The sequence below is a fragment of the Porites lutea genome, chromosome 9 (assembly GCF_958299795.1).
Source record: "Porites lutea chromosome 9, jaPorLute2.1, whole genome shotgun sequence".
NCBI lineage: Eukaryota > Metazoa > Cnidaria > Anthozoa > Scleractinia > Poritidae > Porites > Porites lutea.
This window is the reverse complement of record NC_133209.1, coordinates 16,059,768-16,080,597: the sequence shown is the minus strand read 5'-3', so window position 1 is coordinate 16,080,597 and position 20,830 is coordinate 16,059,768. Positions and strand designations below refer to the sequence as shown.

Genomic DNA, 20,830 nt, shown 5'->3' with positions numbered 1-20,830 from the left:
ATTCATTTTCTGCAAACACTCATTTCGTTGGCTCCATAACGGTATTGTGGAAGAGATTTGTAGCAATAATAGTCAAGTACTTCACAAATTTAACACATTCCCATGATTCTCTTAAACCATGCCTAAAACTGTAAAGTTTATGCATGAAGTCATGAAAGAGACTTTTTCTCACCTCTTCTGAAGCAGTGGGTAAACTCCTGTTGAAGAAAAAGAGGAATAATCATTCAGGTGTTCATAATTATGTTGACCATGGTTATTACAACCATTTTGAAAATTTGACATGTGAAAAATTAATAAGACTATAGCTGTTAAAAGTGATAAAGAATGATCTTTCAGGAAAGGAGACGCGACTGGTAACTTACTTTTGAGCAGTACTGTATAAAGAAACAAGTAAAAAATAACACGGATATTAAAAAATGCAGAACATTTCAGTGCCATCTTGACATCATTTTCAAGTTCCGAAGGATTGCTGATAAACTGACAAAACATTTTTCTGGCTGATGATTAGCATATATGTAATATGCAAAGTCACAAAAAGTTTTGCTCGAATTGAGGCCTACAAAAAAAAACTGCAACATCTCAAGAAAATATAAATATTAATCCAAATATTAATCCTGACCATCAAAACTGTCATGTTATTAGATGGAAAAGAACCAAAATCTATGACTGACAGTAGGTTTACCAAATGTTTACCCTATCTATGTGATGTTTTCCAGTAAAGCTGTTTTCCAACAATGTACATTATACACATTGCAGAGAAAAATTTCTTTCATACTTTTCACTCAATTTCTCAAGTCCTGCACATTTGACCCACTTAGCCTAAGAAAACATGTTGTGATGCCACAACTGGTTACCCTGCGAAATGATGCCTGAGGAACGACTGCAGAAATCCAATACTGACAAGGCTGTACTCTTCCAGAGCCCAATGGCCCCTGATGCCTAATTTTTGCTCCCTGACAACTAGAAAATCTTAGTTTTTTAAAAAAAAACATAATGTTGGGCACCCTGGATTTCACAGTTTCAGAGCACTGGAATCCCTTCTTAGAGCACAGCCCTGGTGCTGACATGTTTCACTACCCAGATCTGGTTAATGCTTCTGATAACTGCAGCCAAATAATTTCCCTCATAGCACAACTATTTAAAAGCACTACCAAGACCTGGGTAGTGCACATCATCAGTAAGGAATTTCTGCAGTCGTTCCAAAGACGTCATTTCGGGGGAAAACCAGTGACAGCATCGCAAATATACTTTTAATGCCAACACTTTTTGTACCTGTCAGGTAGCTTAATCTTAGGAGGTTTACTCTTGCTGGTTGCATTTGATTTAAGCATCTGCCCTTTGGAACCTTCATTGTTCTCACTCTCACTTTCACTCTTGGCCTTTCCATCCTTTTCCACTTTAACTTTAGCCTTTGAATTTTCTTCAAGTTTGACGTCTTTGGAGTGTAACTTCAATGCACCATTAACAGCTGGCTTAATTTCCAATTTTTTCGAATCCACTTTGGATGAGTTTTTTTCTGCAACAGGTGGAGATTTTAAATTTGACAGAGAAGAGTTCTTTGAGGAGGCAGCAGAGTCTTGTGATTTGATCACCAAAGAAGATTTAGCGGCACCATGTCCAGAGCCATTCAAGAGTCCATTGGCTTTGTGATTCTTTGTTCCATTGACCTCTTCTTTAACTTTGACATTAGAGCTATTGAGTGTTCTTTTTGAAGTCTCCTGGTAGTTAGATATCATGTTGGGAGCCTTGGCTTTCTTAAACTCACACACTTTCTTGTAATCTTTACTCTTTGTATCAAAGCTGAACTTGTTTTCGCCATCAACAGGAGTTTGAGGAAGTCTTGAAATTGGGATGCCAAAGAGATGATTTTGATTTTGAAATACAGACGGTGCTATTGTGTCAAATTTGCCCAGAGTGGCCTATTGAAACAAACATGTAATCAAGAAATTTAGATCGATGACAGTTTTTATAGTCTGATCGGTAGCTTTTTGTTATGCTTTCTTGTGACAAGAGAATTGACTGTACTTTCCTGAAACACCTAATGTGGTTTACACTTCAGCAACTCAAAGCTTAAAATGTGGACATGCTAATTCAGTAGTCTTTCATAATGGTGATCTTCCCTTCTCCCAACCCTCTAAATACATGTAGCTTTAGAAACGAAAGAAATGTATTCCTGCTCTTTGCATTTTTTTACACAGTACATGAAGGTAGACTCATTCAAGGTGCAAAGAAAGTTTGTTTAATTTACAGCTTGCCATTTGGGCAAGCTATTACTTGCACGTACTCCCTCAAACATCCCTAAAAAAACATTTAATGAGCAGGATCGATTACAGTTTTTCTGTAATTTGAATTTCAAAAAATGTCACTTTCCCATTTGGCAAGTTGAGAACAGCAAAATCCAAAAGGTTTCGGCTATCGGACACTACTTTCTTTGCACGCTGCTCATTTTTTGAGGTTGACTTACGAAGACAAATTTCAACTGAAAGGGGAACTTACGTAAACACTCGACAAACAAAAATGCCTAAGTAACACACCCCACCCCAAAACTCCAACAAAAGGATTATAGAAAACAGTCCTTGAAATAGGGGATCTCATGTCAACTATTTCAATGTCAATGACAAAACATTAACTTATGCTCTCCTGAAATTCAATCAGTTCTCATATTGGCCACATGTAAACACCTCCTACACCTCGATACCCTTGGGCTATTGACCAGTAGCATGAGGTGCCCAAGAAAAATGTTTCAGGAACGCGAAATTTATTCTTGGTAGTAAAACCTAAAGATGCTGGATCCTTACACTGTACTTCTCAGCTTTTAACCTCATGGACTGATTCCTTCAAATTAATTTTGGGGGGAACAAGCCTTTTTTCTCTCTATCTTTGAAGGTTTCTTCTTGTGATTCTCTTTCATCTTTTTTTTTCAAGGCAAATGTAAATGCACAGCAAAGACTGAAATGCAGTCATTAATGCTGTGTTGCTTCAACCTGGCCTTGGGTCAATATGGAAACACAAAATGTGAGTGCTATGTTTGAGTTCTGTGAAAATGTAAAAATATCATCTTCACTGGCATTTAACAAAATGATAACAAAACAGATTAAACCAAATTTTTGCCTCAATTTTTGGTTGTACATGCTCTTTGGAGTTACAGAAATAAACAGATTTCTATAAAAAAGCTAAAAGATTAATGCCACAAGAACTTACACGATAATAATTATCTAATGTACCTGAATTCTTTGTTGGAGGGCATCCTGTGTTGATGGCTGTACCTACCAAGCAACATGAGTAACAAGATAAGTACTGGAGAAGACAAACAAAGCACAACTACAGAAGACAGAAGAAAAACATTATTTAGCATAGAAAATTTTAAACTCAGAGCAACAAATTGAAGAATAGATGTAAAATTGAATATTTTGTTCAAATTGCTCGAACTTCACCAGCGATGTGAAATGTCTTCACCAGAGCAGATAACAAACCTTTTTGGTTACAGAAAGACAGTTGCTAAGAGTTTGAGTTCAAGTAAGTTTTTTAATTGGGTATTAACCCATTCACTCCCAGACAGGGCCTAAGTCAAAATTCACCAAAACTACCAAATTTCATTTCATAAAATCACCTGAAAAACAAATAGTACCATGTGAAAGAACTGCCAAAGAGGTGTCAATTGAATGGTCAGACCAAAAGTTTTCATCAACAGACTCAAAAGTTAAAGCCATGTTACAACACTCATATTCATCCTGGGCGTGAAAGTGCTAAGAACATTTGTTGAAACAAGCCAGCAAACACAGAGTTTGTGTTTGATGGTCAGAAGACAAAATTGAAATGTACATGTAATATAATACTCCGCATATCCAGTTTAGGTGTTTAACACATTACATAACACATACCCTTCTGGGTTCTTCAAATAGGGGAATATCACCAGTGTTCTAAAAATATGAAGAAAAAAAAACTAAACATTAGTTGCCAAATAAGAGGAGCATGAAAATAAGTGGGCAATTTCACATTTCAAAACAGTATTATTGACTGTGGAGCGAAATGTGTTACATCAACCACACCACAAGAAAAGCGCCGATATCTGTAAGACAAAGGTGATTGTCGCATGGAGGAATGAAAACACCCCACATGTGTGATATAAACCTTGTTGGGAACAAAACAATGGTCCAAAACTTCAGAGAGTCGTTTACTGTTTATGCTTTTGAGGCATATGTACACTGAAACAGTAGCAGCATCATATATGGACAAGGATCTACACATACATGATGCAAAGCAATTGCTACTTTATTACGCTGTGTCAGTATCCCAGCAACTTTTATGTTACTCAACACTGTGCATTATTAAACTATTAAGAGACTTATTTTAATAACTTGTATTAATTATTCCTAACAAAAACTAATCAGTTCTCCTCATGCAATGACATTGTCTTTCAAAAGAAGGAAAGAGGGTGGAATAAATTGTATTTTCTCCACTGAAGACAAAGCTGTCATTAAAATTTCAAGTTGCCGGGCTAATGATACAAGTAGGCGGGGAGTCCAACAGCTAGGGATTTTGTTTGGTTCTATATTTCTTCTATTTTCCTACAAAGGTAGGCGAAGGTCACGTTCATAATAGCTGGGGAAAATCCATGGCCCCTGACTCTTAATGACAGCCCTGGAGGACGACAAATTAAAAGGGTTAACATTTTTTTATACAAAAATGGTACAGACAATGTTGATTGAGATGAAAAGCTTGATACAAAATGTAAAGCTGTTTATTTCTACATTTTAAGGCATTGTTTTAAATAATCACAGTGTCATGGGAGAAACTAAAACAAAATAACTACTTTAATAATAGATTTATCACTGTTAGATTGTATAAGTCAATCCAAGTTTCCTTGGTAACAAGCATTACTTTCATTTTTAAATGGTAAAAATTACTATTATTACATTTTGTTTGGTTCTATATTTCTTCTATTTTCCTACAAAGGTAGGCAGAGGTCACATTCATAATAGCTGGGGAAAATCCATGGCCCCCGACTCTTAGTGACAGCCCTGGAGGACGACAAATTAAAAGGGTTAACATTTTTTAACACAAAAATGGTACAGACAATGTTGATTGAGATGAAAAGCTTGATACAAATGTAAAGTTTATTTCTACATTTTAAGGGATTATTTTAAATAACCACAGTGTCATGGGAAAAACTAAAACAAAATAACTACTTTCATAATAGATTTATCACTGTTAGATTGTATAAATCAATCCAAGTTTCCTAGGTAACAAGCAATACTTTCATTTTTTAAATGGTAAAAATTACTATTATTACATTAGATATTATATTATTTTCTTTACTCTGTTTTGATCGCTAACTGTGGTTGTTCAAGTATTTTTTGGGTTTCAATGAATTTTATATTCCTTCATTTCAAACTCATCAATGTATACAACCATACCCCAAAACAAAGCAATATAAAAACAGTCCAGTTTTCTGCCCATGACAGGGAGACATGCAGCTAAATTGACAAAGTGATGGACAGCAGTGTGGGAGGTTGCAGGTTTGATCCATGGGGGGTGCAAACACTTGGTAACTGACCCTAACCAAGTAGTGAATACTAAAATGTGTTAAGATTTTCATCCCTCCCACAGAGGATTACATAATCACAATTGATGAGGTTGTCGCTGGTCAAGCAATATACTGCTTGCACTGTTAGGCCCAAAAGGAATGTATGAGATGTTCTTTTTGAAGTAAGGACCAACACATCTAACAGATAAAAAATCACAGCATTTTGTACTCACCGATGGCTGCCTTGCCAGTTTAGCCCTTCGACGCCGTTCTTCTTCCCTCTCCCTCTCATGAATAGCTAATCTGAAAAAAGTAGATTCAAACTGGTATTAAGCATTTGCCTAGAAAAATCTATGATACAAATACATGCCGCTTTAAACTACATCTCATTAAACAATTTATTGCAGACCTTGCCCTAAATGATAGGTCCCAGTGAGTTACTTTTAGGCCTGTTTTTGTGGTGTTTTTACATGTATATGACCACATATATTTAAAACACTCCGTAAAAAAGGCATGTCAAGAAAATATGGAATTGTGCAGCAATGCACATGAGCAACCATGAGAAGTTAAAAATGGCTTCTAGGGTTTAAATATTATTGAGTTTTGTAATGAAAACGAACACAGTATAAACCCTGTAAAATAAAACGTTAAGCACAGTTTCTGATGTTTTTCTCACTGAGTGGGCTTACAATTAGCAAGACAAAACAATCATGTAGGACAAATATAAAGATTTTCCTTAGTCATAATATAGCCAAACTAAGTGTATCAATGCTTGATGGCCGCTTAATAGAGGTGATGACAATAGGAGAACCCTGAGGGATGGCCAAAAGGTGGCTGCAGTCAGGTTGCCCCTTAACAGAAGTTTGACTTACAACTCTTTTCTACAATAAATTATTATTCTGGCACTTTGATTACCGGCCGTTTAATAGAGGGTGGCCACGTAATTGAGGTTCAACAACACTTCAGATGAGTACTGTATCTACACAACTTGTTTCTTGAATGAGCTTCTAAAACGTAATGAACATATCAATCATCTTTGTTGTCATCACCGCCTTCTACCACAGTTAATCCCAGCTTGGTATTGTGACACTCTTTGTTGTCAGTGACTCAGATAATTATTTCTTTGGCCTCTGGCTTCAGTTAAGCTCATTAGAAATGATAAAACAAATTTGACCATATTCCAATTTCATTGACAAAATGGGGTTTAGAGTGATGCTTAAGTATTAAACTTCACATGCATATACATGCAACCACCAACAGATGCAGATGCAAACAAGAATAAGTTAATTAAACAAGCACTGTTTTAAATGCAAGGTTATTGAGAAGCTTCAGAATGTGCTACCCTCATTACAAAGAACTAATCCAATTTTGGAGAAGTCTGTCCAAATGATCACTGCACGCAACAACAGTTTAAACTAACTTCTTATCCTAGGGAAGGTTAATAAATTACACTAGTAACATACAAGTAAAGAAAGGCTCTAAATTGTGACTTGGTAAAAAGGAGATTTGAATTACTTACACTTCTAATATTTGAGACCAGATTGTCTTAAAATCTATTCTTAATTATACAGAAGGACTGAATCATTAACATTCCCTTTGCAAAAAGAATAAACAAGTTGTGCAAGATGAGGATTATTATCCCAAGAGACTACTTTTTAAAGCTTACCAAGCTAGTAAAATACAACATTTTAAAAAGGCACATTAGCTTGCACCATTGAGCCACATCAGGTAATCAAGGATAAAGTACTTGAAGCAGACCACAAAACAGCTATATTTAATATTTGCAGAACATGGCCATCTAAAAATATAAATCCAGTTTTTTAAATTACTATTTTACTGCTTCTGCAAACAAACAGATTTTTTTTTTACCAGTATAACTCACACACCAATGAAAAAATTACACATCTAAATTGCACAGGTTCTGTGCATTTATGCTTACGCTCTTCAGTTTAACTGGAGAAAATACAAAATCCATAATATTTGGCCTCAATTACCCTGCATAACAATATGATGATAAAAATCATTTGATATTGGCACCGCTTATAAATGCAGCATTTAAAATATTGATGGTACAATTTCTATTTACAATTTCTAGCGTGAACATGCCGTACCACATGTATCTTCCAAGTACACAACTGCTCTAATTTACAACATAAGTGGATGCAGGCTGACAGGGCATTGGCAATAAAAAGGAAAGTTTAATCACCTAGACACTGATTTGACCAACTGGAACCATACAGCAACTTTAATTAGCGGGAATGCTCTTTAAAGGATAAGACTGTTCCATCCTTGTAACTTAAAACCATGTAAATTAATTTTCCAATATGAACATGTTGAAAAAGGGCATTGGAACTGAAGAACCACATCATAAAATTTTATTTTGATGATTCAAAACAAGTATCAGCTTATCTTGAAGGAAGCTGACCATTAAGGGGTTTTCAATGACATTTACCAGCTGTAACATATTTGTACACCAGGAAGTATTTCTCCTTAATATCATCACAGCATCACAGCAGAATAATAAGCCAACGGTCAAGGAACAATGTACATGTTGTAAGATAAATGTACAGCACAAACAAACACTGTAATACACCGACAGAGCTAATGCTCAAAGATATGAAAGTGATCCAAATTCATTGTGTGTGACAGAAAAGTAAAAGGCTACACTCAAAGGCATAACATTGAATTTTAAACATTTTCAAGACATCAGTTAAGAGAAGGACATTCATCAAAAGACTGGAGCAATGGTTAAAAAACTGCACAGGAAATACAAATATGTTATATATGTTGTAGTTCAATTTTATCCTTTGTTTTGGGTTATGGTAATGTATGATAATGACTTTGAAACAAAGGAAAATAAAATTTAAACCAAGGATAAAATTGAACCACAACATATATACAGCTGTAACATCACATGGGTCAGTCACTCAAAATTAATGGCACTTCCAAATTAGCTCAGAGTTGGTGCAAGTTCGTGTAATGATTGCAGTATTTTCAAAAACAATTAAAGAGCAAAAATACCTTTCAGTGCTGACATGTATAACTATTTCAGACTCATCAGAGTTAAAAGATGTAAACATTGGCTTTCATTACCACAGGGAAATATTAGACAGGCTCAAAATATATGCACCTAGCTTATCCTAAAACACTGCTGTTAAAGATCACCCTGTTCAATATGATGAATCACCCAACAGCAAATCACAAAAACATACTTAGTACCATGTAACCAAGATTTCTCTTAAAAAGTTGTTTTAGGTCAGGTTCTGTTCTTTTCCTTTTTAGGAATTGTCAACTTGAGTCTGATCTTTACTCTTGGTCATGAGCACGGTTCTAGATCTCTCACTATATTTAAAAAAAAAAGCTTGATAATACTACCTAGCGAGCAGAACCCCTTAGGTTTCTCCCCCAAAAAACAGGGCGTTTTTTCTCTTCCTGAGTTTTCTAGGAAGTTCTAGTGGTCTAAGAATAATAAATACAACACGGTATTAATGAAACATTAATTGTCTGTCATCATAAAATTCAAACATCATGATCAGGTGATTAACTAGATCCCACTTACATATGAACAGTCGGTAGTATAATATCACTACTTTAACTATTAATGAACAAAATATGAGTAAAGTAAGCCAAAGATCATTTTGGGACAGACAGAAGAAAAACCCTCGCACAGAACACCAGTTATGTGAATTGAAATGTTAGCCTCATTAAAACTGGCCTTTGTCATCGTGTCAGCTTTGCAATCAAACTGCATTTTATAGGAGCCCAAACCAGAGGCTCAGTTAATGGTTGGCAGATATGTCCTGCACTATCTTTTTAAAAAATTGTTTACTATGCAACTGGCCATTTAGTCAACGGGTCAGGGACAAGGGATTTATCATCAAGAAAGATTTAGGATTCAAACATTGGCAGATTTCGTACCTCCAAAGGGTACAGAGGAGATTTCAAAATAATTTCAGTAGAGATGAATTTTCAGAACTATAAAATGGAAGCAAGACAAGACCTTAAATAAAAATGAAAAATATAATGTGAACAAAAGTGGAAGAAAAATTTCCCAAATGGTTAATTGCTTTCACAAATGGAAAAGAATGGTGTAGTAACAACTAAAACAGATTGATATTTTTAATCAACCAAAAAATCCCCAAATTTTAAACTTTTGGGTCTATTTTTTGCCATCTTTTTCAGTCTTAACCTCAGTAATGGCCTTTCTGATAAACTTGTTAAAAATATAACTTTAGACCTTAGATACCTTCCAAAAATTTTTTTCCCGTGCCACTTTAACCCACAACCAATCAACAACACATTGAACACCACTTTAGTCAAAAGCTTGCAACCTGTTTGATTTGCCTTACATGAGATAAACTCACAGCGCCTTGCTAATGTCGACGCCGAGTAAGTTGATAATGAAGTTAATTCAGCGACCAGCTGAGTATAGAATCTATGTCAACGCTTGCGCCAAGAAGTCAAATTTCTAATGTTCTCTTAACTAAATATTTTCAACACAAAATGTGGACTTAGATACTAAAATCTATGAGCATATTTTGTGAAAGCATTTTTCCACATAAACAGTTCTTGATATGAAATGGAAGAAAGTGTCTAAATGTACGCTCTAAAGAGACACTGCATCACTATTAATTGCGGTTTCGGGACATTTTTAAAATAAAAAAAATATATATATGTATTCGTTCCCTAAAACTCAGGAAGTTGAAATAATTGATTTGGGATCACTTCTTCGTACTAACAATCCCTAACGTTTCCTGCCGGGGTGAGCAACAAACAAAAATAAACGAAAGAAAAACTCGTGGCTAAAGAAACCAATTTACATTGCATAAATGTCCATTTCAGGGAAAAGATCTGTTATGAAGATTGTAAAGGTCTTAATACATGACGGAAGCTTGTCCGTGTGAATACATCTGTCTGTAAAGAGGTCCTCTGAAAGACATCGCAAAACAAACGCGACAAAACGTGCCCATTAAAAAGTGGATAATATTCTTCATTTAACTCGTACTGGACGAAGATTAAACCTATTCGCGTTCATTTTCCGAGGGGGGGTCGTCACAAAAGTCGCATCTCAGTTCTACACTCGGGGAAGCTGATCAATCAGTGAATAAAAACGGAGAAGGTTAAACATTGAAAAACATCGATGAATCGTTCTTGATCATAAACAAATTTACCACCGGTCTGCGTACCCTTTCGTATCCACCCCTCACAACACTCGTTTATTAAAACAGACTGGCGAGTTCAGTAGTAACAGTGGATCAATGGCACGGAAAGGTGAATTAGATTTATTTAGTACATGTCTAGCCAAAACGTGGCCAAAACTTCCGATTACAAAAAATCAGAAAATCTTCTCTTCTCTTTTCTGTTGGATATGAAATTACAAACCAGCAATTTAAATCATCAATATTAGACCCAAGAATAAGCAGTTCGCGTCCGAAAGCCACAAACAAAAGGTTTTAACTCTTTAAAATCACAAGCAATACCAAGTGCATCTCTCTATGTTTAGAATCGAATAGATCATTTTAACAACTTTCAGAAATTATTTTCGGCGATGTGACGTTTGAAACGCTGGGAATTTAAGGCAACCCATAGTCGATGGGATTCGAAACTGTACACTTTACGACAAGATGTCTGGGAAATCATTACCAAAAATACGGCTTACTCTGCTAAAGATCTGTAGACTGAATATTATATTCAAACGATATTTCACGAAATCTGTAGTAAACTTTAAAGTGCGGAAGTTCTTTTACCTACAGTTCTGTAGCCAATAGGTGAGGGGGCGGCAGAGACTGAACACGGAATTAACGTAAACCTTCCAGAGCAAGATCAAGAATACATTGCCCTTTACTAAGGTTAAGCAACAGAACAGCCATTACCTATGTTACAGCCTTTTTCCAATAAAACTATTATGAAGTTTTACCACAAAATTGCCTACAAACTTCACGTACAGACATTCCTCCCAAGCGCCATATTGGTATAGTGAGCAAGTTTTAACTCGTAACGAAATTAAAGTTCAAAATATTTTGCCATTACTTACCCCGAAGACATTCCTCCAGAGCGAAAAATTGAGCTTCACAAAGTAGACCTTGATTCACTTTGCTTCGAAGGACGGAAAAGTCCAATGGAAAGCGACCAACTTGGGCCCAATATATTACAAGTTTTCGCCAGTCTACGAAAGAACATCAACACTAGTATGGTCGAATGAAACAAGGAACAATTACCACCCGGTCAAAAATTCTAGCACTGAAGACGAGAAAGGTGATTCCTCGGACAATTGGAGAGGAAGTCAGCGCCTTTGAAGATTCGCTTTCTTTTCCTACATATTCGATCGCCAGCCAAACAAAACCAGTCGAGAATCAGAAGTCCTTCATCCGCTAAAAATCTGGAGATTTCGAGCAGCTGTGTGACGCACAATTCACACCCCACGTGATCTCAACACCTCATAACAGGCATTTCCATTGGTTAAAGTACCTGTCAATCAACCAGCCAAGAAATAACCGGAAATGGATCTTCCCTCATTCGTCGCGAAAAGCAGAAAATCCGGATGTCCGAGAAAACTCAATTGATTTTTTCTCGTAAACGCGGTGTAAGAGCGAAAAAATATATTTTTTGCAAAATTCAGAGAAATAACTATTTATGGTTAGTGAAGAAGCGTTGGCGTGTATCTTATTATTGTGAGTTATTCTACAAAGCATCGCGTGTCTGGTGAACATAATTGTTCACCTTCGACGTTTAATTATCTCCTTGGTTTAGATCTTCAAGAGTTTCGCCATTTGTTATTGGTTCTAATCATGTTAACTGATAGAGACATCTACCTTGTTCTAAAATGACTCATTAGGGTTAGTGAGAGGACATAAGTGTACGAAATGTACACAAAGCAAAATAATTACTAATCGGCTGAGAGCTTGAAGCTAAAAAACCTTGCGAACGTATTTCCTTTTGCGTTGATATATTAAAAGCGTATACCCGTACTATATTACGCATAACTTCATAACGCCCACCCAGATGATAAATATCACTGAGTACTCGTTGTTCTTGTTAAAATATCCTCCTCGAAATATAATTAAAAATTTAAATCTTAAATGTATTAGCTCAATTGTACCTGTGAAAAAGTGAAAAAAAAAAAACTCGAAGGTTGTCGACTGAGACTCAATACTGACATGTGATGCAGGTTACAGTTTGAAGTATTGGAAGCCAATCTGCATCAGTGTTTTATTACGTAACAGCAAGACGGTGGCTAGAACAAGCGATCGAACTACGGAGAACGTCACTTGAATAAAAAAGAAGCAATAGTCAGAAAAAGGAAAGAAAAAAAGAAAAAAACTGGCCAAATAGCTACAAGTCGCCGATGCGCAAACTTAAAGGGACGTATCCGGGAAGTCTTAAGATTTTTACTGTGCTTGGTCACGACCATAAAATTACCGTCAAGGAATGACATAAATGAGTATAATAGTTACACAATCTTTAACTGTAACCTTCGGGAAAGTCCCTAACCTTCATTCTACGGTTAGTAATTTTAAGGAAGTTTACTCATCGATCCGCTATTTTGTATCTTTGCAAATCAGTTGTCACTGACTTGTCTGAATTCCGGGTCTGAGTTAAACGGTTTGGTGTCAGCCAGTAGGTCACAGTTAGACCTGTCTTGAAATGTAGGTAACCAGGTAACCAAGAGCTGCGCTAACTATTAATAACTGTCAATAGTGATTTCAAGTAAAGTATTCAAGCATAAAAAAGGAAAAGAATGCGCTTGTACGCCGGTCTGTCTTCCGCCTAACTGAAAAAGCAACAAAGAACAACTTGAATCAAAACGATAAAGTAGTAAAAAAAAAGTGCAGGGAGGGCCCTGGCGATTTTTCACAAAGTACGGCCGCAGTGTATCAGTAGACGGTCTTCTTTCAGTGTTCTTTACACCTTGTGAAACCTCAATGCTCATGCTATAAATATTTAGTTACTGAATAATCAGTAACTTTCAGCCATTAGAATACAGCTTGTTGAACATTATTGCTGTTTCTTTTGCCTGTTTATTGTATTTTGTTGTTGTTGTTGTTGTTCATATATTTTCATTCTTTTCTCTATTGGCTTCTTCTCCTTTCTTCCTTATAACCTCTGGCCGTTAGCTTCAAATCTGCTGGGCGAGGTTCTGCGATTCACGGATTTCCGCTAAGACAAAAAATTTTGTGCGTCTCTAAAGTTTTCTTTACGTGCTTGAAGGAAAACAATTTACTTTATTTTTTTATTATTTTTATTGTTAACCAACCTATGCCGGCACTGATATTATATAATAAAGGGGGGATCTTGTGCGATGAGCTCTCCCTGCACTTTTTTTTGCTACTTAATGAAGTTTTTGAAAAAAATAACAGATTTTGTATTACTAGCTTGCATGATTAAACCTAGATTTTTCATGCTGGATCAGCTATTTCCTTCTCTCGGAGGCTTTGTTGTTGTTGTTTTTTTTTTTTTTTTAATTAAGTGACCTGACACTGCTTCACCACATATTATAACCACAGTTACCATGACAGAATAGTAGTGAACTTAACGGGAGAGGGAAGAAGAAGGCAAACCTTTTGTGACAAGCGTGACAATAATTTTGTTTGAAATAACTTTTCGCCAAACTTCACTTTCCTTTAAACAGATCTATTTGTAAAAGACCAGAAAACATTAATATTTTCAAGTGACGATCACGACAAAACACGTAAGTGATAGCCCTGTCACAGTTGTCACACACGAGCGTCCTTCATGCCGTCCTGATGCGTTAACTCAGTAATGACAAGGAGTCACGACAACACGTTTGCTGTGTACGTGCTGCTGTGCCACTTAGATTCTGTGGGGTATGCCATGGCGTGAAAAACCCAGGGCTAAAATGTTTCAGACTAGCGGCATCCTTAAGTTCTGAGAGCAAAGCAGTACTAAAGTTAAGTTTATCTTCGTTTGATGCACAGCCAAAAAGGTGTTAATTATATCGCATGACACCTTCTTTATCACTCAACTGACCACACAGTCAAAGAAGCGTTAAACAGAACACTTAAACAAACGTTCTCTTTGAGGCTGTCTAATCAAGGACAGTAAATCGACGAAGAGAAAAACTAAAAAGTAACAAACTAGGGTCAGCTGCCCATGAGTATTATTAATGTCAGAATCATAATTGCCTACCAGTGCGACCTCATATCAGCTGGAACTTCCTACCTCTATTTATTATTTATATCTTGCTCTCTTTTCTCGGCTCATAATCCCCGGTTTTCACCGGCCAGTCGCTCGCCACTGAGCCTTTTTTTAATAGTAACTGTGCTGCAAGCAGGCTGTTGGGTGACTAATAAAGCTTCTCATTTCTTATCAGTTGTTGGCTGAGACCCGGGGCTGAAACTGACTTCTGTAAAGCGCAAATGAAGTGATGCAAATTGTGCTGAGTAGAAGTTGTAGTTCAGTGCTAAAATTGTGTTAACTCGCCCCCTCCGTGTATACAGGTTTTAATATTATATATATATATTAACTAAATGAGTCCTGAATGATAGCTAAGAAAAGGTCACTAGATTAGCGGGTAAAAGTGGAGTAATGAAACACGAATCATCACGAATCATTACAAGTGTTTAACCCCCGTTTAACTGGTGCAGTGCCGTTTCTTAGTGCTGGAGAGGAAAGATTCGAGAGAGAGAGAGAGTGTGTATACCGTTTGGAAGCCCAGTGATTCTCAGTGATTTCTGGCCGATTTTGGCTGCATAACTAAGCCGTTACTTTGTTTGATTGATCCTATTTCAGTTGTTCTCTTTTGTCCTTTTGTCTCTTTTAAACAGACTTAGATTTAAGGACCGGATAACGTAGCTTGCGCTAACACGCTCCAGTGTACATAAAAGCTTGCCCGCTGAGCTCTTCGATTCTGAGCTATAACAATCGATGATTTTATTGTAAAGACTGACGCAATACGTCTTGGAAACGCATCTCACAAGCTACCGAATCACGTTTGTAACAGTGAAGCGTATCACAAGTAAAGCACTGTATTTTATAACCTCCATTACTACTTTAGCTTATTCTGCAACCATACCTCTCCGATGCGCACAGCCACTTCCCATTAAGCATGTTTATTTTGTCGACTTTTTCTCGATGACTTTATATGATCAATCTAGGACTCCGATCTGTAGTGGTAAGGCTATCCAGGAGGGCACATAAGAAAATATGCCGGACGTGGTAAAAACCGCAAGAAATCAGAACCTCACGTACTCTTCGCATATGTAAATTTTACGGTAACTTGGACACACTTTTTGAATAGCGTATGTTTTTTAAAAATGATCAAACGTATATATTATCTTGAAAAGTGAAAATCTCAAAAGGGCTTAACTATACAGAATACAGGGCCAATTTTTTAGGTATATTCGTTGGGGTGGCTCGGTGGCTCGGTAGTCCTCAATGACGAGCCAACGAGCCGTCGAGCCACTAAACTATAAAAGCTCGACTGAAGTCAGCCAACGAGCCGCCGAGCCACTAAAATATATACCTTTACTTGCTCTTTAAATTTTACACTTTTACGTCTTTTTTATGTCTGTCTTATACGTATATGTCTTATATCTTTCTCGTTCTTTAAACACCTGTGACCCGAGCCACCGAGCCACTTCTGTTTAAGGCCTGAAAATATGGCCTTGTATTCTGTAGTTGCTCCCGATAAAGTGTCGAACTAGAACAAGTTTGTAGAATGAAGTAATAGCCATTCAGGTAGCCTGGGAGCAGCCAGTTTCCTGAGTTTCTGACTTATGCTTTACAAGTTCAACATTGGCGTAAAACGATCGTGACTGCAGATAACCTTAATTAATTTGCTGGCGTTAGTCTTAACCTGCAATCAGCGTTTTTGTTGTTCATTTTGATGTTGCTTTAGTAATAGCAGTTTTAGTTGTTTTGCGAAAAAAAGGAAAAAAGAACTCCAAAGAAATCCTCTTTTCCGTGAGAAGGTATAAGGAGGGAATGATCGCGGGTAGTCGAAGGCTCAGTGCAAAAGCGGACATGCATGAGCTCCAGTCCTTCACTACGGCAAATCGTTTTAAAGGCCGAAACATAATCTCAGTCCAACTTAACACTTAATCAGTTAATAGCCTCTTCCTTCCGGTACACAATTCAGCCTGCAAGCTCTTTTATCGCTGGTCTGTTTCCCTAAGCCTTTTTCTGGCGGATTAACCAATAATTGCAATATACTATCATATGAGAATGTTTTCCCTCTTCAATTCCATTAACACCAGCGACTCGTCAGTAAAAACATTCCGAGTTCTTCTATCAAGAGTCAGGCGAACCTGTGATCGTCCGGGACAAGCGGCCAAGACTCATGAACCAACTATTTTTGCTGCAAAAGCTTGCCCTTCGTTTACTCCGTTTGATGTACGTACCTAATTGCATGGCCACTATACAGCTCACGCTATTCCATATATTTTGTCCTCTAAAATTCTACGTCTAAACATGCTCTATTTCAAATCAGTTGCTATTTTCATGCGCAGCTCAAGCAATTTAGCACCACAAAATATTTTACGTTTATTCAACACTACTGATCAAGTACACGCTTAAAACACTAGATACTCGTCAAGACGTGAGCACTCACGAATTATATATTAATTAAATTTTCAAGACTGGGGGCCAAAATATGGAATTGCATACCTCCCAGTATTAGAAAACTCCAAAAGCATAGCTTTAAAAAGAAAACTACATGATTGCTTACTTCAAAGAGAACTGTCTTGATCTACCTACCTTACTAGGAAAAATACAACATATTCAAAATTTTCCGTTGCTCACCCACTCAATATCTTTGCAATCATCTTATAGTGTACTTTTAAGTTTCTGATTTGTAATCTGTATTCCAGTTAACCTCAGCATTGTTTTTAAGGTAACTTTTCTTTTGCTCTTAACCATTTGTACAATTTATATAAATTACTTTTGTTGACTTGAGTTCGTATTTGTTTTATTTAGACACTGCCCACCTAGACTAGCCCTCATGGCTATTTGTGGGCAGCGAGAATATTAAATTGTAAATCTGAATTGGGCCAATCTCATGGGCCAATTACTGCATTGCTAGAAAAGTTCTGCCCAATTTGTCGTAATCTTTCTGATTATGCCTTCTTCAGCCTCTTATAGTTTATTTTCATAACTGTTTTATGATTCAAAAACTATTGGTTTGCTGTACGCTTTTGCGCTGTAGTGCCAAGCTAAGGAATGGGCGCACTGAAAGATCGGGGAAATCCAAGGTCTAATCTATCGAATCAGGGGTCCGGTTAACCTGTGTCCTTCTGTGCTAGCTAGTTCAAATGCTCTACTTGGCCTCACAGGTCAATTTTGGCTTCCCAACTTCCCCAAGAAAAGTTCGCTCAGCTTGTCATACGGCTCATGATCAGTGCCTTATACAGTCTACTCTTGGGACGCCACCTCGAGTCGGTAAATTGGACATGTAGTTGTTCTCTGGCTTCTTTACTCCCTTAATTTGACTCTGTATATGACGGACGGATATTTACTTAGTGCTTGTCCGATAGGTGCCCGTTTTAGAGGCAGCTGACTGTACTTCATCATTTAGTTGCTGCCCTCTTTTGGTTACAGTCTATTTTTGCTATTTTATGATTCATGAATTGTTGGTTCGCTATAAAGTTAACACGCTTTGAGACCTCCACTAAGTGTCCGTGTAAGAGAGATTCCGTCTTATAAAGAGTGAAATAAAGGGAGTAAAGAAATGCAGGGACTAACTCTATAAGTGTCCGTTTTACAGAGGTGTACGTCCTATTACTACTTACAGAAGTGTCCGAGAGATTCCACTGTCCCCAGCCGAGTTTACGAAGTGCAACTGAGCTAGAGAATAGGTGCACTGCTTTCGGCGACACCTTCCAATATAGACGACCAGGAACCAACTAAGTTCCACCGTCTCATTCCCCGACTTATCTCTGTGTTAACGGCATAATTTTTTAAGTGTCACGCCCAAAATGTCCCCCACAATGTGACATCTGCTGTCTCTTAGACTTGACCTAAACCCCGTCCCCGCACGCCCTACTTGCCGTTGAGCGGTTGTTGTAAAGTTGAAAGTCTAGCAGTCAGGTTTTGACGAGCAGTTACTGCACTTCTCAACTCTTTTGTTGCAAGGTAAAACGACTGAATTAATAAGCTATTAGAGTGGTTTTCGTTTGAGTGTCGTAAAACCAAAACCAAAGTAATTACTCTGGCCAATCACATAGGACACAGACAATACATTGAACCAATCAAAACTCGAAGTAATTATATGTGGCTGACGCAAAGTGCGGGAAAATGCATGCGAGCGCGTCACAATTGGCTTTGGTTTTACTTCTGATTGGATGAAAAGGTGGCGCGAATCTTTTAAGCCAATCGCATCGTGTAGAAAGTGCAAAACCAATTACTTTTCGACACTCAAATGAAAACCGCTCTAATAGACTAGATAGCTGTTCATTATACTTACATACAAAATCAAGGAGTCGGCAAATCTTGACTCGGCCTAGCCACTCCACAGTGGCGTAGCCAGCTTGTCTACCCTGCTAGCAGAGGTTTCTGTCTTGCGTTTACGAAGTCGTTCGCGTGGCCACGTGGCTTGTCTGTAGGGTAGTCGGTTTATTTACGCCCCGTGAGAAACGAGGCGTAAACAAGCCAACTACCAGGGGCACCCAACGAGAATATAGTTCAAAACCACTTAAACATAGCATTGTTGAACGTATTTTAGTATTTGAACCGGGTAGATATAGGCATATTTTTATCCTAAAAATTTTTCACCTGTTCGGATTTCCTAGCTGAAAGTCTAGTGATCCGAAAATTATAGGGATCAAAACTTACCTTTTGAAAATTTCAGCCAGACAAAAGGTTCCCGAAAATTCTAGGTGACCTTTTTAGGGTAAAAATCCGTTAAAAATAGGCAATTATACCATTTTTGGGTGGTTCGAAACCCGGGGTTCGAAAATCCTAGGAGAGGCAGGCAAGCAAGAAATTTAACAACAAATGTTCCGAAAATTCTAGATTTCAAATCGTCTTCCGAACAGATATTTTCCAAAAATTGTCGTTGGGTGCCTCTGAACTACGCAACAGACAAGCCACGCGAATGACTTCGCAAACGTTAAAGCCATGCAAGAGAGATAACCCTGCTCGTAGGGTACAGCTTGTCGTGTCATCCAGCCAGTTCCATTTATGATTGGTTTGTTTCATCAAAACGAAAAACAAGTTATTTCTATATCCAATTATACCAGATGCTTTAGATCACTTTTTATCGTGAAATCGCTACTCTAGCGCGGGGAAGCGTGCGTAGGAGGTCAAGGAACTGAGGGCGATAATTAAGTGAATTTGCAAATCAACAAACTTGACATACAAATCCCGCCACTCGAATATTTTCTGAACGGATGTTGAGATTACGTTTTACGAATTTCCGGATTTCGAAGGTTTAGTGATCATAGACTTGCCTGAAAATTTTACTTAAATCCGGACGTGGAATCTCTGAACAACTCAACTTTTAATCAAAGACCATCAAACTTTAGGAAGAAGAGATTCGATCATATGGTAAGCGTGCCGCCAAACGCATGTTTTCGTGTTTCATTCTATGATCACTAATGTCTGAAAGATATAATTTTACAATGCGCCTTTTACAATACGAAAAAAACTTACTGTGAACATATTTGCCGATTGTGAAAATTGAACTTTAGCAGTTTAGGATTTCCGCAAAAATATATATTTATATATCTGATGAATTTTTCAAATCAACCCCGGTGAGCAGATTTTCTCCGACAACTGTTTACCTCCACTTGGTTTCCGTTGAATGGTTAAGAGGCGCGTGATCAAACCTTTCTGTTAAAGCCGTCACATAGCCCGTGATTGTCCCATGAGAAATAAGTATACACTGTACCAGAATTAACAGAATTAACGTTCACGTAGACTCGATGAATGTTAAAGGAGATTTTCCTTATCGACGTCCTCTATGAGCACGAGATCTCCTTGTATTCTTACCACTGAGTTCAAAATAATTTGTTTAAATATATTTTTTGTTTTATTCTTTTGTTTACTTCTTCATCGTCTTGTCGTAAGGATAAGTTTGCCGTTTCATATTTTTCAAAATAAATAGCCAAGCATGTATCACACTTTTTAAGAAAAAAAGCGTTACGTGACGTGAAACATGAAAAATCTCAGACTTTTTTTAATTATAAAAGGGCCTAGTCCGTAGCCTAGAGGCGAGGAGGCCATTTACGCAGGCTAAAAAGGGCGCTGTTGCTCTGGCCATTAACTTACCTAACTTGTTTTCGTCTAGCTTTCCTATAAAGATTTTGTGGGTAAGAGCGTATAGAATAGTACCACAAATGTGGTCTT

At 37.3% G+C, this 20,830-nt stretch overlaps 1 protein-coding gene across 3 annotated transcripts in view; it reads right to left on the bottom strand.

Moving 5' to 3' along the window:
* The window catches only part of LOC140948469 (uncharacterized), a 41,377-nt gene extending 20,547 nt beyond the window's left edge, over positions 1 to 20,830 (bottom strand). The window contains exons 1-6 of one of the 3 annotated variants that reach the window (XM_073397712.1): positions 20,753 to 20,830; positions 5,761 to 5,830; positions 3,882 to 3,920; positions 3,225 to 3,266; positions 1,273 to 1,919; positions 173 to 197 (exon numbers count right to left, since the gene is read on the bottom strand). In XM_073397712.1, the coding sequence (XP_073253813.1) occupies positions 173 to 197; positions 1,273 to 1,736 (489 nt within the window). In that variant the 5' untranslated portion in view covers positions 1,737 to 1,919; positions 3,225 to 3,266; positions 3,882 to 3,920; positions 5,761 to 5,830; positions 20,753 to 20,830. Of the gene's footprint in view, positions 1 to 172; positions 198 to 1,272; positions 1,920 to 3,224; positions 3,267 to 3,881; positions 3,921 to 5,760; positions 5,831 to 11,561; positions 12,010 to 15,560; positions 15,638 to 20,752 lie in introns of those variants that run through there. The other 2 variants (XM_073397710.1, XM_073397711.1) reach the window with 2 other exon arrangements.